At 39.6% G+C, this 27,656-nt stretch overlaps 2 protein-coding genes across 8 annotated transcripts in view; one reads left to right on the top strand and one right to left on the bottom strand.

Annotated features, from left to right (window-relative positions):
- Nucleotides 1-1,050: 1,050 nt before the first annotated feature.
- On the bottom strand, nucleotides 1,051-13,321 carry rnf215 (ring finger protein 215). Of its 4 annotated transcripts, none has more exons than XM_034692450.1 (10): nucleotides 12,475-13,321; nucleotides 9,900-10,043; nucleotides 9,742-9,813; nucleotides 9,540-9,625; nucleotides 8,409-8,463; nucleotides 8,189-8,293; nucleotides 6,234-6,350; nucleotides 4,386-4,529; nucleotides 4,137-4,239; nucleotides 1,051-2,324 (listed from the first exon to the last, which is right to left on the bottom strand). In XM_034692450.1, the coding sequence occupies exons 1-10, from the start codon at nucleotides 12,709-12,711 to the stop codon at nucleotides 2,302-2,304; spliced, it is 1,086 nt and encodes a 361-aa protein (XP_034548341.1). In that variant the 5' UTR covers nucleotides 12,712-13,321; the 3' UTR covers nucleotides 1,051-2,301. The 4 variants fall into 4 exon arrangements, with proteins under 4 accessions (XP_034548341.1, XP_034548339.1, XP_034548340.1 ...); XM_034692448.1 differs by having other exon boundaries at nucleotides 9,727-9,813; nucleotides 12,475-13,320; XM_034692449.1 differs by having other exon boundaries at nucleotides 9,891-10,043; nucleotides 12,475-13,319.
- Nucleotides 12,409-27,656, top strand: part of sec14l8 (SEC14-like lipid binding 8) — a 34,340-nt gene continuing 19,092 nt past the window's right edge. The window contains exons 1-3 of one of the 4 annotated variants that reach the window (XM_034692446.1): nucleotides 12,409-12,741; nucleotides 15,628-15,865; nucleotides 19,608-19,683. In XM_034692446.1, coding sequence (XP_034548337.1) covers nucleotides 15,812-15,865; nucleotides 19,608-19,683 — 130 coding nt within the window. In that variant the 5' untranslated portion in view covers nucleotides 12,409-12,741; nucleotides 15,628-15,811. Of the gene's footprint in view, nucleotides 12,742-13,136; nucleotides 13,225-15,544; nucleotides 15,866-19,607; nucleotides 19,684-27,656 lie in introns of those variants that run through there. The other 3 variants (XM_034692444.1, XM_034692443.1, XM_034692445.1) reach the window with 3 other exon arrangements.

Genomic DNA, 27,656 nt, shown 5'->3' with positions numbered 1-27,656 from the left:
AAAGTTGGAGATAAATTTACATTTTGGAAAACATTTTAACATTTCATTAAAACAAAATGACCTTCAACACTTTTACCAAGAACAAAAACAAACTAACATTTTAAGAAATAAAATTGACAAAATCAGAAACACTTACAAACGGCAGATTCTACCGGAAAAGGAACGTACCAAATACAGGAAGTGATTCTGGCGTGACCGGTTTGTTTTGGTAGAGAGAAGAAGACTAGTGTAAAATCCCACAGAAAGGTTACCACACTACATCAGGACAATCTAATATGGATTTTCAAAATAAAAGACTCTGTAATGTGAAAATGTGCCACATTGACATTAACAACTTTGATAAAAGAAAACCTCAATGTGTTGCTGCCAATCCCAGCTATATCTGATTTGGAATTTCAAAATAAAATCATTAGAAATGAATCATATTACAATATTACAAAACACAAGTTATCAAATCCTTTACTTATGGATGAGTTAAAAAAAAAAAAAATCTTTACAGAAGGTAGTCTGATACAAACTATAAGCAAACTCATCCAGTATTTTCACTCTACTTTATTTCTTGAAAACTATTAAAGCTGCTGTGAGGAACTCTTAGTGTGTATTAACTCTGGCGCCCCCTTGTGGACAAAGTGACCTCTTATCTCTTGTCCTATACATGCAAAATAAGTGTCTTCAGACGATAACCTCATCCTGTTGTCTTTTAACATTTAGACTTATCACACAGTAGGATTATTTGCAATGTAAACAGCCAAAAAAGGGTGTTTCTAAAGCGAGATGTCAATCATCTGTTCTGACACCTACCCCCTCAGAGCAGTTTTAGACATTAAAATGACAACAGAGAAGGTATCAGTGTTGTTGTGGATGGTCTTGTTTGCTTTTGAGGGTCATAAAGAGGCATTAGTATCAGTTTCAGTTTGTTTCTCAGCCAGTTAAAAACTCCTCATAGTGCCTTTAAGTTAAAAGTTTGGTTTTTTTTAAAGAGATTGAGCATTTTACAATGAATTTGGTCAAATTCAAAGTGGGATTATGAACAACCATTACAGTATTCTGCTCATTCAATTGCTTTTATTTTGAAAATAATAAGTTAAATCTGTTGTTGTGCACTTTTACTGAAATCCCTATTCCACAAGAAGGTCGTGGAGGCTGGCTTGACTGCAGTCTGATCAACAAACCGCTCACTCCATCACCCCCAGATCACTTCCTGTATTTGGTACATTCCATTTCTGGTAGAATCTGCCATTTGTCTCCAAAATGTAAATTTCTCTCCACCTTTGTAAAAGTGTTCCATCCTTTGTTCATTTCTCATTGCACTTCCCAGCCACCGTAGTTTATGAGAACTGGCTGCTCGTGTAGCTTCATATTTAAAAAGAAAGTGAGCAAGTCTACAACCCAAAAAAGTCTGACACTCTTCCTTGAGTTGGACAAAACAAAAGCACCAAAAACAGGGAGGAGTCCTCTCTGAAGAGAAGTGTCGCTGCAGCAGGTGATGACGGTGTGTTTCAGTATGAGCTGTTTTAAGGATCAGCTGTGCAGCCGTGCGTCAGAGGAGTACACGATCAGTCATGACTGCTTTTGTAAAGAACTGAAGTCTGCTTTGGCCACAAACTCTACCAAGTGTAACCCAGGGAACATGTTGAACATCTGAATCCTTCATTGTTAGGTTGCTTCTCTCTCCGGTTTAGTCTTAAGGCATTTTAAGAACAAGTGCAAACTCACCGTCCTGCTGCACTTCTCACCATCCACACATCCTGTACAGCTAACATTAAACGCCACATCTCTCCTGTTTGACCTTGTTAGTGAGTTTTTGACATCATTTGGACCTAAAGTGAACACTGAATCTGGATAAGATCATAAAGCTTGAAGTCTTCATGCACACATGACTGACTCTTAAACACTGGCTCGGGGGTTATCAGAGTTCAAAACCAAACACACGGCCGCTCTGCCGCTCAGAGAGCAGAAGTTTGAAGTTTCACCGCTGCAGATCATCAAGCAGACAAACAACAGCATGTCAACGAGTGTACAGTAACATGATCCCAGGAAGAAGTACCGCTCACAAAACAGTACGTCAAAGTAGTGTGTTCATACGTCAGTGCCAGACTGCTCCACAGTCCAGACCCCCGGCTGGATGCTGGGGAAAGTTTGTATTTGCTCCGAGAGTCCCAGATTGAGGAGGGAGGAGGAGGAGGAGGAGGAGAAAGAGGAGGAGGCGTGAGGTCCACTGGAAAAAAGGCTACTGGAGTGACACCGAGGAAGAGACAAGACCAGAGCTGCTCCTGAGAATGAGTCCAAGGCGGGCGATCATTAACTGTCTTTGCAGACGCTGCCTGGAGAGGGTGGAGAAAAAGACCTGGATCAGTTAGTGCTCAAAAGAGTCTATGTTGGCTTTAGAACCATGACACAGACCCGTGCAAATCTTGTGTTTCTTCATCCCTCCCAGTCTTAGTCACTTCCAGTCTTCCTCAACCCTGAGAATATGGTTTCAATTCAGGCAAAACTTTCACAATTCATTCAAACATTTTCTCAACATCAGCTCTGTCTGCATCAATCACCTCTGTCCTCCTGCTAGATTTGAGTCCGTCCTCTCTTAGTGGCCCAGGTTAGGTATTTCTAAATTCATCGATCCAGCCTGTTTCGTTACTTCCTGGTTTGACATTTAATTCACCACCATGACCCCAATTTTCTAAATATACCTTTAGAAGAGATTAAAGCGGACTGGGAGGATACATTTGGGGAGGACATGGATTAAATGATGGGTGATATGAGGCTTGGACCAGGTCTTAGTTTTGCTTCTATAGGCTTAGACTGACACACTGGGATCCTGTCTCTGCCTGTCTCTTACTTTAACTCTTCCTGTCCCGTTAAAGTTCCTAACCATAGACCTTTCTGGAGTCCCTGAGCTCCCTTGTCTCGTAGATTCCTCAAAACCTTTTATAAAGAGTTCATAGAGCCCTATTACCCCTCTAGAACACTACGCTCCCAACATGCAGGCCTGCTCATCGCACTTTAAGTCTCTAAAATTAGTATGGGAGGTCGGGCCTTAAGTTATCAGGCTCCTCTCCTTTGGAATCATCTACCAGTCAGGATCCGGGAGGCAGACACCCTCTCTACTTTTAAGAGTAGGCTTCAAACTTTCCTTTTTGATAACGCTTATAGTTAGAGCTGGATCAGGCTTGGACCAGCTCTTAGTTATGCTGCTATAGGCTTAGACTGCCACACTGGGATCCTATCTCACCCCCATCACTAACTTTAACTCTCCCAGTCCCATTGGATTTACTAACCATAGACCTTTCTGAAATCCCTGAGCTCCCTTGTCTCGTAGATTCCTCAAAACCTTTTATAAAGAGTTCATAGTGCCCTATTACCCCTCTAGAACACTACACTCCCAACATGCAGGCCTGCTCATCGCACTTTAAGTCTCCAGAAGTAGTATGGGAGGTCTGGCCTTAAGTCATCAGGCCCCTCTCCTTTGGAATCATCTACAAGTCAGGATCCGGGAGGCAGACACCCTCTCTACTTTTAAAAGTAGGCTTCAAACTTTCCTTTTTGATAAAGCTTATAGTTAGAGCTAGATCAGGCTTGGACCAGGTCTTAGTTATGCTGCTATAGGCTTAGACTGACACACTCTCTCTCTCTGCCTGTCACTTACTTTAACTCTTCCTGTCCCATTAAAGTTCCTAACCATAGATCTTTCTGGAGTCCCTGAGCTCCCTTGTCCCTTAGGTTCCTCTGGATCTCTGCTGCTGTGGACGTTCTAGACTCCAGCTGCTACAACTACTACTATCCGTCTCCCCACTATCATCTCTCTCTCTCTCTTCACCTCCTTCTATCCCTCTCTCCAACACGGTCTCAGCAGATGTGTGTCTAACATGAGTCTGGTCCTGCTGGAGGTTTCTGCCTGTTAAAGGAAGTTTGTCCTTGCCACTGTAACTTGCTAAATGCTGCAAAGTGCTCTGCTCATGGTGGATTAAGATGAGATCAGAGTCCTGTCTGTAAGATGGGACTGGATCTGATCCTGTCTTGATGTTGGGTCTTTGTTAATAATAGAACATAGAGTAAGGTCTAGACCTGCTCTGTTTGGAAAGCGTCTTCAGATAACGTGCATGTGTAACGTGCGTGGTGATGTGACGTGAACTCACTGAGGATGCTGCGTTTGCACAGAGGACAGGTGTGCTGCAGCAACAACCAGGGGTCCACACACTCTCTGTGGTACTCGTGGAGACACGGCAGCACGCGCAGACACTGAGGAGACGACGACAACACGTGAGATTCACACAGATGATCCCATATCGTCTGTTTGTCTCTGAAACTTTTCACGATCTCAAAATACAAGAGAGAGAAATAGATCTACGGTCCTGGACTGAGGGATTGTGGGATTTCTGCCGTACCTGGTTGTTGTTGAACGGCTCCAGGCAGACGGCACAGTTGTCGGTCTCTGCCGGCTGGGTCGGGTCACACCAGCGTTTGGGCTGACGGTAAGTTTTGGTTTTGAGAGACGACATTCTCTTCAGGACGTCCTGTTTGGGGAGGAGCTGACGAGGACGACACGGCAGAACATCAGGGAGCGGGTTACTCAAAGGACTGCAGAGTGCAGGACTTCAAGGACACGTAGGTCTTACAGGAGGTATCACATGCTTACATGAGTGTAGAACGAGTGCTTATCAGTTTTTAACTTCACTGTATTCATTATTGTTTCATTTTTTAGTGTTGGAAATATAACATTTATTACTGTCTTATAAATACAGAAAAAGAGACTGATGCTCAGAGATTTTAAAGCTGGCTGAAATGGTAATTTTCATTTGCATCAAAACAATGTGGCTGAAATGCAAATTTTTGTTAGCGTCAAAATAATGTGGCTGAAATATTAATTTTGGTAAACATCAAAACTGTGGCTGAAATGTTAATTTCCACTAGCATCAAAACAATGTGGCTGAAATGTTAATTTCCAATAGCATCAAAACAATGTGGCTGAAATGTTAATTTCCACTAGAATCAAAACAATGTGGCTGAAATGTTAATTTCCACTAGCATCAAAACAATGTGGCTGAAATATTAATTTTTGTTAGCATCAATACAATGTGGCTGAAATGTTAATTTCCTCTAGCATGAAAACAATGTGGCTGAAATATAAATTTTTGTTAGCATCAAAACAATGTGGCTGAAATATTAATTTTCGTTAGCATTAAAACAATATGGCTGAAATGCAAATTTTAGTTAGCATCAAAATAATGTGGCTGAAATATTACTTTTTGTTAGCATCAAAACTGTGGCTGAAATGGTAATTACAGTTAGCATCAAAACAATGTGGCTGAAATGTTAATTTCCACTAGCATCAAAACAATGTGGCTGAAATGTACATTTTTGTTAGCATCAAAACAATGTGGCTGAAATGTTAATTTCCACTAGCATCAAAACAATGTGGCTGAAATATTAATTTTTTTTAGCATCAAAACAATGTGGCTGAAATGTTAATTACAGTTAGCATCAAAACAATGTGGCTGAAATGGTAATTACAGTTAGCATCAAAACAATGTGGCTGAAATGTTAATTTCCACTAGCATCAAAACAATGTGGCTGAAATATTAATTTTTGTTAGCATCAAAACAATGTGGCTGAAATGTTAATTTCCACTAGCATTAAAACAATGTGGCTGAAATGTTAATTTCCACTAGCATTAAAACAATGTGGCTGAAATATTAATTTTTGTTAGCATCAAAGCAATGTGGCTGAAATGTTAATTTCCACTAGCATTAAAACAATGTGGCTGAAATGTTAATTTCCACTAGCATTAAAACAATGTGGCTGAAATGTTACTTTCCACTAGCAGCAAAACAATGTGGCTGAATTGTAAATTTTCGTTTGCATCAAAACAATGTGGCTGAAATGGTAATTACAGTTAGCATCAAAACAATGTGGCTGAAATGTTAATTTTTGTTAGCATCAAAACAATGTGGCTGAAATGTTACTTTCCACTAGCATCAAAACAATGTGGCTGAATTGTAAATTTTCGTTTGCATCAAAACAATGTGGCTGAAATGGTAATTACAGTTAGCATCAAAACAATGTGGCTGAAATGTTAATTTTTGTTAGCATCAAAACAATGTGGCTGAAATGTTACTTTCCACTAGCATCAAAACAATGTGGCTGAAATGGTAATTACAGTTAGCATCAAAACAATGTGGCTGAAATGTGTTTGTACTTGTTTAATGCTCCTCGATTCAAAGTCAGACACTCACCTGGAGCTCGTCGTGGAGCTGCTGGTCCTGGTACTGCCAGCGAGCATGAACGATGACCCCGGTGCTGAGGATCAGAGCCACCAAGAGGACCGTGTCCCACAGCTGCTGCAGGTACTTCTACAAACACAGAGATAGAGAGAAACACTACTCTGTAATCATGTAATCAATGATATACATCAGATCTTCTATCTACACTCTGAACTGTGTGATGCTTGTTTTTGGTGCATATTTGATCTGGACTTTTCAAAGAGAGTTTCTTTATGAGGGGCGGTCTGCAAAGATCTGGTAAGTTCACTTCTTATAGTTTATTTCAAACATGTAGTCTTTGACCTGTAGCTAACTCAACAGGAGCAGAAGCTGCTGAGATCAAGATGACATTAAAGTACTTTAATGTTCTATTAATACTTATTACCCGGCTTTCTCACTGATCTTCTGGCTGTGTAAGATGCTTGATTCTGATTGGTCAAAACCTCTTTGACAATGGTTATTAACTTTCACTAACATGAGCAACACCAGAGACAAACTGATCACACATCATGTCACATCAATCCGTGGTAAAGAGTTCCGGCCCATTTAGCTTCTGCTTGTTGACACCATAGAACGTAAGGTGAGGTGAAACTGTTCTGTTTGCATCAAAACTGTGGCTGAAATGTTAATTTTCATAAGCATCAAAACTGTGGCTGAAATGTTAATTTTCGTTAGCATCAAAAATGTGGCTGAAATGTTAATTTTCGTTAGCATCAAAAATGTGGCTGAAATGTTAATTTCCACTAGCATCAAAACAATGTGGCTGAAATATAAATTTTGGTTTGCATCAAAACAATGTGGCTGAAATGTTAATTTTCGTTAGCATCAAAAATGTGGCTGAAATGTTAATTTCCACTAGCATCAAAACAATGTGGCTGAAATAATAAATTTTTGTTAGCATCAAAACAATGTGGCTGAAATGCTAATTTCCACTAGCATCAAAACAATGTGGCTGAAATGCTAATTTCCACTAGCATCAAAATAATGTGGCTGAAATAATAATTATCATTAGCATCTAAAAAATATGGCTGAAATGCAAATTTTGGTTAGAATTAAAAACAATGTGGCTGAAATATTAATTTTTGTTAGCAATCAAAAAAATGTGGCTGAAATGTAAATTTCCGTTTTCATCAAAACAATGTGGCTGAAATATTAATTTTGGTTAGCATCAAAATAATGTGGCTGAAATATTAATTTTCGTTAGCATTAAAACAATATTGCTGAAATGCAAATTTTGGTTAGAATAAAAAACAATGTGGCTGAAATGGTAATTACAGTTAGCATCAAAACAATGTGGCAGAAATATTAATTTTCGTTAGCATCAAAACAATGTAGCTGATATATTAATTTTCGTTAGCATCAAAACAATATGGCTAAAATGCAAATTTTGGTTAGAATTAAAAACAATGTGGCTGAAATGTAAATTTAGCTTAGCATCAAAACAATGTGGCATTAAAAAACAATGTGGCTGAAATGTTAATTCACGTTAGCATCAAAACAATGTGGATAAAATGTAAATTTTTGTAAGCATCAAAACAATGTGGATAAAATGTTAATTTGTTTTAGCATTAAAACAATGTGGCTTAAATGTTAATTTTCGTAACATCAATAAGATAATCTTTTATTTAATTATTTTTGTTGCTGTTTGTATTTTAAGTAGCCGGGTAATCAGCGTCTTGTCTCACCCTGTCAGGATTGTATTTCCCATAACTACCCGCTCATCATCCCTTACTTACAGACCCCTCTCAAACAACAGGGTCAGTTATACACTGCTCTTTTTGGGGGGTTATTTTGGAGACTTTATGCCTCCATTCAGAGGAAGACAGAGCAGGGAATGAAACACAGCAGACCTGCAGAACCACTCTCTTACATCAGCTACATAGAAACACATCAGCAGTGCTGTCGATGTGTCTGTTCAGCTCCCCCACCTGGACCTGGGAGTTGGTCTCTCCCGTGCAGATGACCCCCTGCCACTCTCCGTAGCGTCCTCCTCTCGATCGCCCGCAGCTGGACCACAGTGTGAGCGTGGCTCCCTGCTCGAACACACAGCAGCATGTTCTCTCTGTCAGTCTGTCATCTGTTCACTCACCACTAGAGGGTGCTACAAACTCAGAAACACACTGACGGCTGAAAGACTGAGGGGCTCACCAGGTTGTCCTGCAGGATCGTCTTGTAGGTGATTTTCGCTGTCGCTTGAAGACCCCTGAGGAGAGAGAGGACTTGAAAGATAAGTCCAAGAGCACATGTCCAAACTGATAAAAGAATATGATCTAAAAAAAATTTTTTCAATATGAAGTCACTGATTTTAACGTGTGAAGCAGATATTAAGCAGAGGAGACTAGAGGCGTTTTCTACCAGAGGAGCTTTACCCTGGAACTACAAGCATTTTGACCAGTGGACCCAGGGTCTAAATTTAGTTCAGGGGTAGGTAATCTCGCCCCTAAAAAGCCCCTGCTTGGGAGGTAGTACTTTTCAAAGGTCCCAGGACTTTCGGGGGCGGGGCCTGCAATGCTGAATGTGTCTGATTGGTAGATTAACCTCAGTGTTTTTATTCCTCCCTCCGTCCACAATAACATCACACACATCTGTGATTCACTTGATTTCTCTTTCTTTCATTAGTTTTTATTTGTTCTATCTTTTTTGTATGTGTGTGTACTTTTCAAAAGAAGAAGCTGTGATTCTCTTGATTTAGCAGCTTGTAACAGTAGTCTTCTCTCAGCCCACCGTGAATTCTGCGTCTCTCCTCCCGGTGTTCCGGTTTTAAAAGTGACCCTGTAAACTGGAGACCTTCAGCTGAACGTGTCAGTGTTTGTGGAGTTTACACAGCTGTTGAAACACAGAGGGAGTTCCTGGGAATGCAAACTAGTTTAGTTTTTATACAGATTTCAAAATATCCTCATCAGATATTTAATGATCGTCTAAAGACATTTATGAGGGATGCATCCGGCTGAGAGTCTCCAGTTAACAGGGTCGCGGTTTAAACCGAAACACCGGTCGATCTCTGCCACAGCTTTTTGAGTTCAAAAGGATTTTAAAGTTGAAACGTCTTTGCTACTCAAGCTTATCTCCTCTCATGTGTAGGACTAAGGGGAGCTGATTTCTGATCATGATAAAGACATAATCCAATGAGAAACTAGAGCAGCTGTTGTAGATTTATATGTGTAAATGAAGTAGATTAGACTAGTCTGGATTAGCCTCACCCTTATGATATTGTAACTCCTCTATCTTTAAAATAAACTGTATTTTGATGTTCTTAAAAGAGGTATGAGCAATCCGTACCTGAGCAGAGCTCCAATCAGCTTTGTGACATTTTCAGAAGTCTGGATTACAATGATGGGCTTGGACAGCACCTGAGACAGATCCATCTACAGCAGAAGAGGCAGTTATGAAGAAGTACAACATGCAAAACACTAGACTGAATGATTTGAGAAAAAGAAGTCCAGGTTGAAAACACCTGAAGATTTACCCTGTGTAGGTTTACCTCACTGACTGAGTTTTGGTTGAGAGCCAGGATGATGAGCGCAGATGCTCCGAGGACCAAGGCTCGCTTCATCTTTAAGAGGGGGACACATTTTTATTTGTCTATGTCACAAAATACACCGCAGATTCAGAGCAACGCGAGCTGCTTACTTTATTCACCATGCCATCAGCAAAGGACTCCTGGTTTCCCGTTGAGGCTTTGCTGTCATCAATCTCCACAGGGACCAGCCCGATCCACGGCTCCTGCTCTTTGGTGTCGTCCTCATCTTTGCCTCTGCTCACCTGGGTCTCCTCATCCTGAACCTGAGGTCGGAGAAAAAGGGCAGAGAGTTTAATATTTGCAGACTTAGCTCATTGAAAGAAAAAAAAATGCCATGAAGTGAGCTGAGTCTAAACATGCATGAAGGGATGATCTCCACTGTGCATTGAGCTCCTGAGCTGTATATGGGTATAAACAGAAGTCCTTCATTTTGACATATTTAGTGATTAAACTTCTCTATTCAGTCCGGCTTTTAATTTAATTATTTTAATGTTGTTTTCTTCATTTTTAACAACTTGTCTTTATTTTTAAAGCAGAATGAGCGAAAGACAGCAAAGGAAATGTCAGATGATGCCGTTAAAACAAGTCAGTGGATCTGGATGAGGAGGAATAATATCAGTTGGGGACCAAACAGAATAAGGAAATGTTCAGTGGGTGGGAGGTAGAGCACACAGCCTAGACCGGCCTCTCACCTTGGCTCTGCCTCCCCTGTATTCTAATATCTAGCTGCAGACTCTTCTTGTTGTGTGTTCAGTGTTCTCACTACCTGGAGCTTCATTGTACAGAGCCTGGGTCCGTTGAACGTGGCAGTACTGTATGGGTTAGGTTATTATTAAATTGGGGTGTTCTGCTGGTGGATATGATGGACAGTGGGAGCTGGATCTGGGACTCCAGAGTTACCTGTTTAGCCTCTCTGAGGTGTCATGGGCCGAACTAAAGGGAACATCAGTGAAGGGAGGAGCCCACTTGATAACCCCAGTGATGTGCCGGCTCTCGCTGCCCATCTGTCCTTTCTATCTCAGGCTTCCTGGGACATGAGGAGGCATTTTTAGTGCCTTCATTTATATTATATTTATTTATTCTAACTATTTATATTCTTATTATTATTTTGACGCTTTACCATTTAAAAAAAAAACTCTTTTCAACATAGTATCCTGTCCCAACATCAACTAAACAAGTTTCCACATCATGTAATGTTACAGGGACGTACATAGAGCTGGTAAGTGACACCAACAATTCTTTTCCTTTGTTGTTTTTGTTGAGGACATTCAAGCTGTCCTTTGCTTTAACATATTTTGTCTGGGCCACTTTGAGCTGACCTATTGAAGACGTGAGGAACTCAACTTCCTCATCTAGATGAGTTTTCAGTCCCTCTAATTGAGGCAGGGAGAGATCGGTGAGATTCACCGCCATGATGGAAGCGTGATGCTAAATGAGGCTTGCTGTTTTTTTGTACCTTTAATTGTTGAAATAACAAATATTTTTATTTCTTTTTGTATAATTTTTTTAAATTCACATTTAACCTTATACACATGACACCAAAACAAATAAACAATAAACCACAGGGGACAATTAAATTAAACAACCAAACAAAAGAAAAACAACATCCACAAACAGAACAGAAAAAAAGAAGAAAAAAGACTTAAACAGACATTAACTCACTCCTCACACCGACAGCTCAACCACTTAAATTTCATAATTTTTCTAATTTAAATAAATGTTAGCTGTTAAAAAATAAGAAGTAACACTCCTATTTGTATTTATTTATTTTTATATATTTTATTCTATGTATTTATTGCTATTTACTTTTATATATATATTGTATTTTATTTTATTTCCTGCTATGGTTAATATTATTACTATTATAACATACATATACATGTTTGTTTGTTTGTTTGTTTTACCCTTATTTGTCTTTTTCCTGTCTGTTTTATAACCTTTCGGGTATCGGGTGGTTTGGGGGATGTTGGGGATGTACAAGTTTGTTTGTATATGTTCATATCTGTTCAAAACTAAGAAAAAAATATAAATAAAGTTATAAAAAATATATATATAAGAAGTAAAAATAGATCATAACAGAAAATCTTTGATCACAAATCAAATTTTGCAGTACTCTCACTAAAACTTTGGAACTAAGTGTGTGTAATACTTTACTCCATATGTTTTAAAATGAAATATTTTGTTATTTTCAAAGGCTAATGATTTAAAAATAACATGTTTGTTTATTGTTAATTAAATGTTTTTTTTAAATGTAGTATTATTTTATTTATTTGAGAAGTTCTCTATAAATATATACTTATATATATATATATACATATATATATATCTGTCTTTATGTGTCAATTTAGTATTTTTTAATTAATTTGTGATATTAGAATATTTTTTGGGTGGAGGCTTCAAATAGCTCTCTAAGTTTTCTGCCTCTTCCTGCACCTTATATTATTTATCTTTGCTATTTTTTTGTATGTATTTTCTTTTAATTGTGCAAATAAATAAACAGAAACAGAAACAAATAAAGCTTGGTTGATTTATTGATTTGTTCTTTCTTTTAGATGACATATGAAAGCAATCTAATAATAGCTGTTAATGACGATAATTACAGCCTGCAGCTTCTCTCTGTTTATTTACATGGAGCGTTACTAGAGATGCGGACACACACCCGTGCTGTTTCAAACCTCCCTCTGCTCCACTCACCAGGACCAGCTCTCCCTCCAGCTCCTCCTGGTCCTCGTCTCGGTGCTCGGAGCTGGACTCCACCACCTCCCCCTCGAACAGAGCGCTGACACCGGGCCGCTGCTCCAGGAAAACCTCCACCACAGCGACCTGCTCCGCCGCGACCAGCAGCCCCGAACACCGCAGCAGGAGGAGGAGGAGGAGCAGGAGGAGAGGGACCGAGACCCGGACAGCGGAGGGACTTCGATGTGGAGCCATAACCCGACACACAGCGGGGAGGAAATGCAGGTTAAAGCTGTTTAAAATGCATAAAACTAATCAGCTGTCACATATCATTATGGAAACTAGCAGCTAGCGGTTTTGTTCTCCAGTAAGCTCGAGCCGTCACAGAATGTAAACAAGAAACAACTACTTCCGCTTGTGACCGGAAGTAGGCCCGGATTAAACTCTTGTTCAACCCGTTGACAGACAATAAAGATTTAATTAATCTGTATTTATTCTAGTTAACCGTGTTCCGCATTAAAATATGTTTTAATGTCATCATTAAAAATGTGATATCAACGCTAACTGGCTGTAACCAGTTTGTTAACCGTCGATTCAACACAAACAAAGATGAATGTAACTGAACAAGACGCTACAGCCGCGTACTTCCGCATTCGCTGTACTGTGACGTAGTTATATTTAAACGCAGCTGGGATGCAACTCTCACACCGGCGTTTCGTTTCTGTTAAAACGAAGAGTAATCCATAGACAGTCACATTCACGTGCTCGGTAAGTTATTTAAGCGGGAAAACATACAACTATAAAAGCAGGTATTTGCACCTGCGCATTGAGGAACAATAATATTATCAGTTGTAGTTTTTATATTGTTAAAATTAAACCAAGCCATGCTAGATTGTGGGAAGAATTTGCTAAAACGCGGAAATAAGGAGCTACAAATTTGACATTTTCCTGCTCTGCGTGTGTCTTATACTTATTGTTGTGTTTGCGCATGTGCGAGATTTATGGTTCAATCACAAAGATTGTCTATTGTACATGATTCACACAGTGGCTGATAAAGCACAATTATTAATAGAGGATTGATGAGTCATTGGGTTAAAATTCTGGTCAAAACAGCCTTAGTAATAATAATAATAATAATAATAATAATAATAATAATACATTTTATTTGTATGACACCATTTTTAATACTGCCTGTAGTTACTTCTATTTAATCTAAATTCCATTGTAACATTGTATATATCTAAATTGTAGTCTAGCTTTATTTAGCCATTTTTATTTTTACTTATTTTATTTTATTTTATTTTATTTTACTTATTGAAACTTCTTCTTGATTGTACTTATGTCTGGGTTGCTGTAACAACTGAATACTGGATTAACATTAGCATATCATGCAAGTAATAATAAAATTATAAAGTTGCATTAGAAGGAAATACTCAGGTTAAGTTAAACCAAATGTTAACTTGATTATTATTAATCTCTTCTCAAAACATCAGAGAGCTTTTCCTGACTACACTTGATTTTATTGACTCTGCTAATGTTTGGGACTCTGTGATTTTAAGGAATTTACTGGTTAGTTCTCCTGTTTTAAGAGCTCCTTTTTAGTTGCTTGCTGAACTGCTTATGTGCTTTGTGAAGTTAGCTTATATGTATGCTAATAATAATAAGTTGTCTTTATGTTTGTCAATACCCGACATCAAGACAGGATAAGATCCAGTCCCATCTTACAGACAGGACTCAGTCTGATCTCATCTTAATCCACCATGAGCAGAGCACTTTGCAGCATTTAGCAAGTTACAGTGGCAAGGACAAACTTCCTTTAACAGGCAGAAACCTCCAGCAGGACCAGACTCATGTTAGACACACATCTGCTGAGACCTACCGTGTTGGAGAGAGGGATAGAGGGAGATGAAGAGAGAGAGAGATGATAGTGGAGAGGAACCTACGAGACAAGGGAGCTCAGGGACTCCAGGAAGGTCTATGGTTAGTAACTTTAATGGGACAGGAAGAGTGACAGAGAGGGAAAGATAGGATCCAAGTATGTGAGTTCCCCCGTCAGTCTAAGCCTATAGCAGCATAACTAAGAGCTGGTCCAAGCCTGATCCAGCTCTAACTATAAGCTTTATCAAGAAGGAAAGTTTGAAGCCGACTCTTAATAGTAGAGAGGGTGTCTGCCTCCCGGACCCTGACTGGTAGATGATTCCAAAGGAGAGGTACCTGATAGCTGAAGGCTCAACCTCCCATACTACTTTTAGAGACTTGAGGTACGACCAGCAGGCCTGCAGCGATAGGATCAGATCCAGTCCCATTTTACAGACAGGACTCAGACTGATCTCATCTTAATCCACCATGAGCAGAGCACTTTGCAGCATTTAGCAAGTTACAGTGGCAAGGACAAACTTCCTTTAACAGGCAGAAACCTCCAGCAGGACCAGACTCATGTTAGACAGCCATCGGCCATCTCATTAAATAATACTTAAAGTAAAACCCAAGCTCGTCTGATATTTTTTAACCCTCCTGTTATGTTTGTTTCTCTGGAACAGCAATAATGTTCCTGGGTCAATTTGACCCGGGGCATATTCAATTGTCCAAAAGTGTCAGAACCACCCCAAAAATCCCAATACACATTTCTTTAAATCTAATTTTTTAACTCAATTACCAATTATTTAAATCAATATTTAGTGCATTGGTGTTCTTTAATTTTCACAGATCATGGTTCAATGAAAATAACACTCACTCGATTCTCATTCAAATTAATGTTAAAGCTTTTTTCACTATACATTGGAAAGCCCTTAATATAAATACATTAGTTTGACATGACATTTATTTTTGTTTATTTTATTTTACATTTTTTATTTTTATGAAGTGATGTTGAAAAATGATTTTAATGCTGCATTTAGCTGGTTTGGAAGGCATATATTGCCTAAAATAGACTTTAAAAAGGGTCAATTTGACCCGCAACATAATAGGAGGGTTAAGCTACTGGGTGGAAGCTAGCTTGGAAAGGGGGCGTGGCTTCCCTCATGTGTGGTTCCGCCTTTTAGGTAGGAGTGACGCCTCTCTTCATTTCTCCTATCTTTGGCCGAGTCAGCTGGTTGGACTAAACCTTCAGCAGGCGGTGTGTGACTCTCGTGTTTACATCCTTCCTCCTCTTGGTCGTTTATCCACCTGCAGGCTGCTGACAGCGGGGAGCACTGAGGACTGCAGCCGGGGAGTGAATGAGCATCACAGGGAGACGTCAGGGACAGAAGCCCGCCTGTCACGGTGCACGGTGACGGTGCTGTTTCTCAGTCTGTCCGTTAATTCTCCTCTGAGCAGCTCCGTGTGTCTGAGCTCTGATCATCCTCTGACCGCAGACATGAGTGGGAAGGTGGGAGACCTCAGCCCCAAACAGGCTGAAGCCCTGGAGCAGGTGAGTTATTGAATGCTTCCTCTGTCTCCTGCATAAATCTCATTCCTGGTGTCACTTCAGGTGTTGCATAATAATCTGTATAACCTGTCCTCTTAAATAAACACACATCATAATTGGTTATTATGATGGATGGGTGTCATGATTTAAATGTGTTAAAGAGTAACTAAACCCCTAGACAGTGTTCAGTATCACTTCTGCAAAAACACAGTGTACCTAAAATAACTCATGACTAATGACATTCCCAGAGAGCAGCACTTAAATTTTGAGGAACTTGTCTTTGATTGAGCATTTTTTTTAAATATATTTCTACTGACTCTTTGCTAGATATACAAAAACTTGAGATACTTCTGTATAAAGCTTAATAATATTGTTTTTATTCATTGTTAGATTGAGTATGATTATATTGTATTTTAATATCTGTACAGCACTTAGGTCAACTGAGGTGGTTTTAAATGTGCTTTATAAATAAAGCTTGACTTGAATTGAATAATCTAACATACAAGCATAATAAAAAAAAAGACATATTGTGGTGATAAAACTTTGATGCACACAAATTATTTTTTAATTGGCTCAACCTTAACCTGCTGCAACATTCATTAAATTTATTTATTCACTTAATTTAATTTGCACAATTAAAAAAATACAAAAAGAACAAATATAAATAATGTACAGGGCAGGAACAGGCAGAAATCTTTGTCCAAATAATGTTTAAATTTAACAAATTAATTAAGAAAAACACATAAAAAACAAAATAAAGATAATATTGATAATCATTATTATTGAAGACATTATTGTGGCGATAAAACTTTGATGCACACAAATTAATTTTAGCCATAAAGAAAATAATCGTCCAACTTTAGTGTCAAGAACCTTGCGGACAGATGTGACCCTAACCCTGTTCAACACCTCTGGGATGATGGGGACCCTGGTGCTGCAGTACAACACTTTACCTTTACTTACTGTTGTCTCTTAACTAAATCAAAACCTGCAATTTTAATCTTAATAACAAGAATGACGTCAGGGTTTTTTTCCTTGCAATCATGGCACAGACAGTCACTTGTTTACAGCTTATTAAGCGTATAAAACTGCAGCTTTATGACATTTTCTAGTACAGTAAATAATCTGTGTAAGTTTTACTCTTTTCCAACAAAACAAGGAATCCAAATACATCAATTTGAGTTCTGGAAAAGTTGTTGTGCTGACTTCTCTATCATTTTTAAAAAGCCAAAAGACAAACTGTCATTTTCCCTCAGAGTGCAACATGGAAAGTTTTACCAGATTTGGACAAAGTGAAGTGAGTTTGTGAAACTGCTGAGATCTGATTTCGTTTGAAGCTATCTGTATTTTGTGACAGCCCGCTCTCTTCAGCTACTCTTAGAGAATCACAAGAGGAAGCTCCCCTGTTCTTTAGTTTATGTTATTGCAATAGAATGACTTAATGGTGACATATCACGCTTTTTTCATCAACATATATTGGTCTAAGAGGTCCCCAAAACATGTCTTTAAAGTTTATGCTCAAAAAAACACTTTGAAATCAGATTTTGGTCTGCCTGAAAAACCCTCTTCTTCAGTCCTCCTCAGAACACTCTGTTTCTCTCTGACCACGCCCCCTCAGGAAGTGGGTGTGGCCTCGGCTGTCCAGCACGTTGATCTAATGTTTACATGCTAGCTGAATATACACGGCTGCTCACAGACCCGCGTTACTTCAACCCTCTGAATCTGATCCAGAATCTGATCCTGACGGAGAGGCGCCTGCAGCAGGACCTTTCTGAACCATTGGTCACAGATTTAGTGTTTCTTGTTGTTTTATTTATCAGTATGTTGATGTGTGCCTTGGTACACAGCCACAGCTACGACAGGTGGCTATGTGGCTATGCTAACTAGCGCTAGCACTTATCCATGATAAATAAAAATCATCCACTAGATCTTCAAATCTGCAGACGTGGGGAGTAAAACCGACCTCTGCCAGAAAGGCAGCAGGACCTTTCTGAAGGATTGGTCACAGATTTAGTGTTACTTGTTGTTTTATTTGTCAGTATGTAGACGTGTGTCTTGGTACACAGCTACAGCTACAGCTACGACATGTAGCTATGTAGCTACGAACATGTAGCTATGTGGCTATGCTAACTAGCGCTAGCACTTTTCCATGATAAATAAAAATCATCCACTAGATCTTCAAATCTGCAGACGTGGGGAGTAAAACCGACCTTTGTGTTTATTAAGACAGACTACAACTAGCATGCCTCCCTCCTAAGCTCCTTGTTAGCACACATGTGTGCAGGGAATGAAAAACAGAGGAAGGGTTGAGTTGTATTTTATACAGTCTATGGGCTGAACAAGCTCCGAGCTCTGACTCCGTGACAGACCGGATATTGTTGTGATGTAACAAAAACACTGAAGTCTGAAACGGCTCGTTTCACACACATTTACAGAAAGGTGGAGAAATCAGAACAGGGGCAGAATGGATTCTTTTCATTTTCAGGGGGTTTGTAGACATGCCAGGGAAACATATTTCAGGTAGAGAACCATTAAAAAGTTGATTTTGCATGATATGTCACCTTTAAGAACAAGAAACCTTTGAAAGGCAACATGGAAAAAAAACAGTCGGTCTATATCCCTGGGGTTTGGGAAAGGTGATCATATAATATATGATCACCTTTCCCAAACCCCAGGGAACGTGGGGATTATACAATGGAACATATTTGAAGTGAACTAAAGAAAGACTGTGATACTGAGGTGTTAAATGCTAAATAAATTGTATTGTATACCGTGCCATTCCCAATAAAAAGAACATTTCAAAAAAATAAAAAGCCAAAAGATGAATTCCCCAACACAGTGTCCCTAATCCTCTAAAGCCCACATCCTCTTGGCCGTGTGCTGTGCATGAAACCTGAAATGTCCTGACCCATGTGGGCTGCAGGGGCGTTGCTAGGCATAAAGCTCTACTGGGGCACAGGTCCCCTACTATTTCCCCTTCCTCACACACACACACACACACACACACACACACACACACACACACACACACACACACACACACACACACACACACACACACACAGATCCAGAGCTTTTTTCTAGTTAGTGTAACCAGTGCTCACAAATGTGTCATGTTTTATGTGTTTACCAAACATCTTACATGAGAAACAAAAAGCTGCATCTCTATTTACAGAATATTATAACCAGGGAAAGCTGGTTTGAATTCAATGATGTTTTTTTTTTAATCCAAAGCAGTGCTGGGGATAGTGGGACTTCACTTGTTTAGGAATTAATGAATGTATGGGAAACACTGCGGTGGATGCAACACATCAACAACTGCGCCTAAAGTCTTTTCCTTTACTTCCCATGGCCAGTCCGCCCCTGATACTGGGGCACAGCTCATCAATACTGAGGCACGTGCCCCAGTAAAGGGGGTCTGGCGACGCCCCTGGTGGGTTGTCTTTAGCATGCTAAATACTTTTAAAGTCATCTGTTGTTGAACATTTAGAGCGTGTAAGAATATCAGTCACAGAGTCATAAGCTTCAATATGTTTATTTGAAACCAGGGTAACTCGAACTAGCGTTAAACAAAGATGAACACTGTGTTTGGAGTCTGTGGTGAACCTCCAGGGTGAAGACTGCTGCAGGAAGATTTAGCATAACATTTCCCTGAAATGCTCTCAGCAGTATCCAATCCTCGTTTTTGGCTCATGTGCAAATAAATCCACCTCTTCTTCTTTTTCCTCTTTCCTTTTTGTTACAGTTTCGAGAGAGGATTCAAGACATTCTTCCTCTGCTTCCTGCTCAGCACGACCACTTCTTGTTACGCTGGCTCAGAGGTGAGATTAAAACCACATGGCACCTGCTGCTTCATCTCCCTGACCACAGCTCGCCCTCCAAAAACCAATGTCCCCCCCGAACGGCAGATTTGAGATCATTTGCCTCATAATTGTCTGCATTCATATTGACAATCTGCCGCTGCTGTTCCACTTGTGTAATAAACAGAAGCTGCAGTGGTTTATTACAAAAAAAAGAGGACATGATGCAAGTCATGTAAGCAGCCCTGTTTGCAATGGTTGAGAAAGAGCTTCACATGGCGTTAGGCATGAGCGCAAACCGCAACTGAAACGCAGGCCGGCTCTGTGACGGATCGCTCAGCAGTTAACCCCGAATGAGAGGAAATCAGGAGTGTTTCTGTGCTTTTCAGAATAAACTTCTTCTGCGGTGCTGATTTTCTCCGCTGAGGTTGAGTCAGGATATCTGCAGGTCAGGGGAAGTCTCAAACAACTCCTGAATTGTTCTAAGTCAGGGGCGTCAAACTCATTTCAGTTCAGGGGCCACATACAGCCCGAGTTGATCTGAAGTGGGCCGGACCAGTAAAATCAGAACATAATAACCTATAAATAACGAGAAGTACATTCTGAAAATGTTCTCATTTAATGAACTATTTTTCTTTTTCCATGATGAGTCTCATAGTGGGACGAATATTTAACTCTTTAAGCCCTGAAACCTGCTGTGAACACACCAAACACACAGGTTACCCACTCACCTGACACAGTGTGTGATGTTTACAGCAAAAGAGCAGAGATTATAATAATGAAGAAGGTCAAGTTGATTATTTTGGACCCCTCAGCTCCATCATGAACAGTGTGCTTGCTGGACAGTGTTGTATGCAGGGGTGTAGTGCTAGTGTTAGTAGTTAGTGGATCATCTTATAGTGCTCTAAAAAGTCTTTATGAATCGACCCCCAGAGGACACATTTGAAGTATTAGTTACTTTTATTGAAAAATTGCAGTTAATGTCTTCTCTGTCACTTTTTCACTTTGCAAAGTCGTTCCGTGGGCCGGATTTGAACCTCTGGTGGGCCGGTTTTGGCCCGCGGGCCGCATGTTTGACACCCCCACATAACTCTCACTCCTAGAAACTATAGATTTGATTCCAGAGTCTGGAGTTCTTTGAAACAACAGCCTGTAGTCCAGTTTTAGGCGGCTTTGACTTCCATTCCCCCCAGAGCTGTAGACATGTAACGTTTGCAAAGTCGTTCCGCGGGCCGGATTTGAACCTCTGGTGGGCTGGTTTTGGTTTGGTTTGACACCCCTGTTCTAAGTTATGAAAACTTTTCTCCCCTGTCTTCTGTCAGCTGTGATGTCTGTTAGAAACAAACTCACTTCACTTCAACTCAACTCAACTTTATTTATATAGCACCTTTCAGACATAAAAACATGCAGCCCAAAGTGCTTCACAGAGTAACAGACAGTAAGAAAACAACAGCAATGGTAAAATTATAGAAGGCATGATTTTAAAAAAATATAAAGAAAATCAACACAGTAAAATGAATAAAATAAGTAAGAGTGGAAATAAAAGTTAAAAATAAGGTAGAGTTAACAAGATCAGAGGAACACAATAAATAAATAAGATAAATAAATACATGTTAAAACAATGCTTTAGATAATAATGATAAAAATACTAAAAATGATAATAAAATAATAAAATCCGTTGGAGCTTCAGCTGTGAAGCCAATCACGGCCCGAGGTCCATTTATTTATGGCCCCAAGCTTCCATCTTAAATTGTGTTATTTATAGCAAAGACTTTAATCACCTTCTGAATCATCTGTACATTTGCAGTTTCTTCCAAGCACACAAACAAAACTAAAGTCAATCCAGAAACGTCTCAAAAAGCTTCATATGGACCACCTGTCTAAAGCCCAAGCTCTGGGAATTCTTCAAGACGGCAATAAAAAGAAACGGCTAAACAAGATAAAGGAAATCACAAAACTCAAAAAAAGATCACAAAATGATAAAATATGTGACAAAAATGTGAAAATGACGTATTTTACAGATATTTAAGCTTTTTAAACATTTTTATTTCAGATTAGATTTTTGCATTTTGTCACTTTCTTTTTGTGTTTTCTTTTGTTTTGAGATTTTTTTTGCACTTTAATGTTTTTATTGAGTTTTTAGATTTTTTTGCATTTTGTGATTTTTTATTTTTTTGCATTTTTTGCATTTTTTTATTGAGTTTTGTGATTTTATTTTCAGTGAGTTTTGTAATTTTTTTCATCTTGTGATTTTTTGTGATTTTTGCTTTTTTGCGATTATTTCTTTTGAGTTTTGTGATTTTTTTTCTTGAGTTTTGTGGATTATTTTGCATTTTGTGATTGTTTTTATTTATTTTTAATTATGGGATTTTTTTAATAGAGTTTGGGGATTTTTTTCACGTCCTTTGAATTTTTTTGTGTGCGTTTTGGGATTTTTTCTTTTTTTGCCTTTTGTATTTTTTTTCTTTATCTTGCATTTTGGGATTTTTTTATAGAGTTTTGGGATGTTTTTGCATTTTGGAATTTTTTTCTTTATTTTGCATTTTGGGATTTTCTAAATTTATTTTTAATTATGTGATTTATTTAATAGAGTTTTGGGATTTTTTTCACATCCTATAATTTTTTTTGTGTGTGTGTTTTGGGATTTTTCTTTTTTTGCCTTTAGTAATTTTTTCTTTATCTTGCATTTTGGGATTTTTTATAGAGTTTTGGGATTTTTTTCTTTATTTTGCATTTTGGGATTTTTTTTTGAGTTTAGTGAATTTTTCAATTTTTTAGTGATTTTTTCCTTTTTTAAATGATTTTTTCCTTTTTTTTGCATTTGGTGATTTTCTTTTGAGTGGAGTGAAATGCCTTCAGCCTTTTATTGAGGTCCTTAAATGTTTGTGCAGTTGACCTTCAGGGCCACTGTACTTGGACAATACCAAGCAACACATCCTGCTCCAGTCTGTCTAATATTTCCAGATGACTGCAACACACTTTGATGCTAACATTTCACCTGTAACGAGATGAGACCCGAAAGTCTCCGTCAAAATGTGTGTGGTTGTTTGATAAAGCAGATGTAATCATGTCTTGAAATAGACATTTCATCAATGTCTGCAAACCGACATTGAAAAAATGTTAACTTTCTGCCTTAAACATGTATCTCTGCTGAGCAGCAGTGCAGGAATGGAGATAGTCAGGTGAAGTGCAGTTGCCTCAGGTATGTCTGATATGTAGTGTAGTTCCTTTTTCTTACAGAAGCCATGTTTGTAGTTTTTAACTCAGTTGAAATATTTTCAACGCTCCAGTTGTTTTCCCTGATGAGTCAGATCCTGAGGGAATGAGACGCATTGATTAAAGGAGGCCTTGTGCTGATGAGCTGTACAGCAGAGCTCTAGCACTCTGTGTATCAGGCTAATCCAGGCTAATCTCATTAAAGGAGCACTACAGACCGTCTGCCTGGAGACGCTCTGCTCCTGGACTCCTGTTGCAACACGGCCGTGCAACCTCCTGCCTTTGCACAATGACGTTGATCAACTTTTCTGTGTATGGTCTCAAATCTACCAAGACACTGAACATAAAGAGAAGGTCTGAACCACACGCAGTGTGATATTATTTACAAAGACCTCAAACAGGTCCTCCATGAGCAAGCCTTTCACAATATTTGGCAACAGTGGCATGAAAGAGCTTCCTTAAACTTTGAGCAGCCATCCAACCAAGACCGTTGGGTATGTGGATACATGTGAGGACATCAGTGAAGGTTTTGAAAGTCTAAAGGGTGCAAAGAAGGCCTCAGTCTGAGAAGTGTAAACTATCACTGAACTATTTGTGCCCTGAATGAAACAGGAAGCAGCTTTCTCTGTGTTTAGCGTGACTGATATCGTTAGACTGCGCTCCTCTCATAAGATAGAAGATGCCTTGTGCTGGATGTCAAAGACCCTCCTCTTCGTCGTCTTGCCAAAAAACGCTAAACACATGTTTTCTCAGTCTTTTCAAGATAACTCTCACTCCTAGAAACTATAGATTTGATTCCAGAGTCTGGAGTTCTTTGAAACAGCTGCCTGTTGTCCAGTTTTAGGCGGCTTTGACTTCCATTCCCCCCAGAGCTGTAGACATTTAACGTTTGAGCTGTTAGCTCAGAATGAAGCACAGACAAGTAGGGTAGTCGGCACAGTGGGGCCGGCATGGCGTCACAAAGTGCAGCTATTCTTCCTCTGAACTCTGCTCCCATCATAAAACTGCACAAGGGTTGTGTGAGATATGGTGCCTAGTTGGAAGGTGTTATCACTGAATGTAATCAGGTAACATATAATGTGTCATCCTCGTACTCAGCACCTTTATCGCAGCTTAAGATAGAAGTCCTGCTCTGCACTGAAGATGAACCTGAAACTTAGACGTGGAAACAAACTATATGGATCATGATGATATCACCATGTCTCTTATCTGCTTTCAGTCTGTCTGCACCAACCGTAAACTTTCACATGTGCATCTTTAAAGAACGAGGAGAGTTAGCAGTGTAGTGGTCTGTGATGGAGAGCAGAGCAGAGAGACACACAGCAGGAAAAAAGAAACACAACATCTTTCTTTAATCTGACACCTTTCTGCCCATTTGCGCCGAGGTGTGGACGTACTTTTTAGTCCTTTTAGAGCAGGGGTTTCCAAAGTGTGGGTCGGGACCAAGCGTGCCGGATACGGCCCTGGTGGTGAGGCTTTCAGCAGTGTGACTGCCCCCTGGTGGCTGGCTGCAGTATAGGTCAAAAAATCTGTCGCCCCCATTCATTTGAATGGGGGAGCAGTCAAACTTTAAAAAATAAATACACGTCGTACGAATGTTTCTCACATCCGTATGCTGTGGTGATATGTAGTTAGTATTTGACTGTTTTGTGTTCAAGGCCTCTTTTTCCTGAAAAGTTTCTTTTTCGTTAGTTATTAGAGTTTAAAAAACGGGGTTTTACTTCCTGTTTCCTTTGATTCACAGCCGCCGTAGAACGAAACTTCAAAGGACACACAGCGTCTTGTGACATCACGCTGTAGGGCGGAGCTTATTACAGTGGCTTCACAGGCTCTGGCTGCACAATGGCGGCGCTCAGGAGAGGAACTTTTTGGCTTCAGAACCGTACAACGGGAAGAGGCGGAGCAACGCTGTCTATTTTTATTTACAGTCTATGGTCAGGACCCCTGGGGGGTCGCAAGACACAAATGGAGGGTCGTGACATGTCTTCCAGAATGTTTGTTTTTTCAAGTTATCTAAAAATATGAATCATTATTATTTATTTTGTATTTACCTTGTTTTCTTATGTTTATCTTCCTTCTTGTTTGTAGTGTTTATTATTATTATTTCTTTATTATTTTTATTATTATTTTTGTATTTTTTTGTATTTTTGTATTTTTTCTCCTCTTTGTTGGTTTTGTATTACTTTTATATAATTTGTTAACTTGTGGTGAACAAAGAAATACTGAGAAAATGCCCCAAAAAAAAGTTGAATGAGTGAAACAGTGGCAAGGACAAACTTCCTTTAACAGGCAGAAACCTCCAGCAGGACCAGACTCATGTTAGACACACATCTGCTGAGAGTGTGTTGGAGAGAGGGATAGAGGGAGATGAAGAGAGAGAGAAATGATAGTGGAGAGACCATAGACTGTATAAATATGGACGTAGTATCCGTGACGTCACCCATCTGTTCCTGAGAGTTGTTTGGAAGCCAATTGACGGCAGCAGCCATATTGGAAATGCGGAACTCAACCAGGCAGAGTGTGACGTAGTGTGAGCCTCCTAGCCAATAGCTATGTGTTCCCGACTGGGAGTCACGTCAGTCATGTCCTTATTTGGGCAAAACTGGTAATCTTAATATCTTCTGAAAAAAATCCCCCCCCGTACAGTGTGTGCCGATAGAGAGATTAGCTTCATAGGGCCAAGCTGTTTTTTGAACCAGGCTGTAAACATGTTTATTAATGCTGCAAAGATCGTCTTTTTCCCATTCATATCTATGTGGTTTCCGGTGTTTCTGCAGCCAGCCTCAAGAGGATTCTTGATGTATTGCAGTTTATAACACTTCCGCATGGGCTTCATCGTTTGAGACCGGAGTTTGCCGCTTGGGAGAGACGGATAGAAGTAGTTGTAGCAGCTGGACTCGAGCACGTTCACAGCAGCAGAGATCCAGAGGAACCTACGAGACAAGGGGGCCAGTTCCCCATGCAGCCTGATCCAGCTCTAATTATAAGCTTTATCAAAAAGGAAGAAGTTTGAAGCCTACTCTTAAAAGTAGAGAGGGTGTCTGCCTCCCGGACCCTGACTGGTAGATGATTCCAAAGCAGAGGTGCAGAATAACTGAAGGCTCTACCTCCCATACTACTTTTAGAGAGTTAAGGTACGATGAGCAGGCCTGCATGCTGGGAGCGTAGTGTTATAGAGGGGTAATAGGGCACTATGAGAGGGACTTTAATTTCCTTAATTTTAGTTTCCTTTTTGTAAGTATCCATGATAAGAAATAGCACAAGCTGCAGGAGCTCCCTCCATCTCTCTTTCAGCGCTGTGTGTGTATAAATAGTTATTAGAGTGTTTAATCTCTGAACGACAGCATTGAGGTGGGATAATCAGAGCATAACACTCATTACAAACTCAATATCCACTGTTTGTGTAACTGTAACTCACGGTGTGCCCTCCATGCCCCTGTTATGGTGCCAAACAGTAGCATTAGGTACAGTGAGTGTAATCCACTGCTGGAGTGAGTCTCACCTCATGGCAGTGCTTTTACTCCAGACTGTGAGCTGTGGAGCTCATTACATGCGTCTGTTTGGGATGTTTAGACTTTCTCTGGACACTGTGGAAAAATTCAGCTGTGAGACTCTTGTTTATTTTTAGCATTTTCTTAAAATATTGTCTCACCATGTGATTTGTGGTAGGACATTGAGAACTTATAAAGAGCTCTTGTATAAATATAGCCGTTTCATTTTATAAGAAAACATTTTTTATAATCCTGCGGTTGTTCCTAATGACTTCTATTCTGTTGGTTCCTCTCGTTCTGGTTGCCTCTGAGACTTTTGTGTCAGTTTTTTGATGCAATCTGGAAAAAACGCCCTCATTGAAGCTAAGCTGAGACATCCAGAGTAGATAAAGGTGGCCAACACAAGGAGCCAGAAACTGCAGTTCCTCAAACGGCCACTTGAGGCTTGCTAGAAGAATGAATACAGTAATATGTAGCTGAAGATGCAGATCCTGGAGTGTCCACTTGAGGCTGACAACAAATCCATATTACACGATTTGTTTTTACGGCATGTTTACAGTCGGTTCAAAAATACTTTATATCAACGACAATTTTTTTTCTAACTCATCCATTTGAGTTACATTAAGCTAAGATGTATGCATAATTAGGGGCGTGGCTTATTTGACTGACAGGTGTGGGTGTTATTGGTGTTGGTCATGCAGGCAGTTAGACTATGGCCTCAGCTCCACCTCTTTGCCAGTCCCTTGATGAGCTGGAAGTTACACATGGGTGTCAGCATTTCCAATATGTATGGCAACCACTATCTCTTGTTCCTAGTTGCTGATTTACGGTTTTCATTAAATGTGCTAAAGGTTTAATTTTTCTGGAACTCACTTGTTGAATTGTATCAAGGCTTAAATGTATTGTAAGTTAGGGGTGTGGACGTCTTTTGGTAAAGGTGGACTGACTGCTAGATGTCACACCAGCTAATTAAAAGCTCAAGCAAGGACTTTGAAGCTGGATATGAAGCCCAAATATGACTGACAAAAGCAAACAAGTCCATACGCGTCAAGATTATCTCATGTAGGGGCGCCAGTTTGGCTTATTTGTAAAGTCAAGTACAGACTAGGTACAGAGGCTTCAAGGGAGCGGCCTAAGCTCGACTCCAACTTGCCGACCCCTTCCCACAAGTTGATTTTTACTTTTCCCCCATAAGTGTTACCTGAAGACTCTTTCCAAACAGAGCAGGTTTAGACCATACTCTATGTTCTCTTATAAACAAAGACCCAACATCAAGACAGGATCAGA

The sequence above is a fragment of the Notolabrus celidotus genome, chromosome 9 (genome assembly GCF_009762535.1).
Source record: "Notolabrus celidotus isolate fNotCel1 chromosome 9, fNotCel1.pri, whole genome shotgun sequence".
Classification (NCBI taxonomy): domain Eukaryota; kingdom Metazoa; phylum Chordata; class Actinopteri; order Labriformes; family Labridae; genus Notolabrus; species Notolabrus celidotus.
The sequence above is the reverse complement of the archived record's forward strand: the minus strand, read 5'-3'. Positions and strand labels throughout refer to the sequence as shown.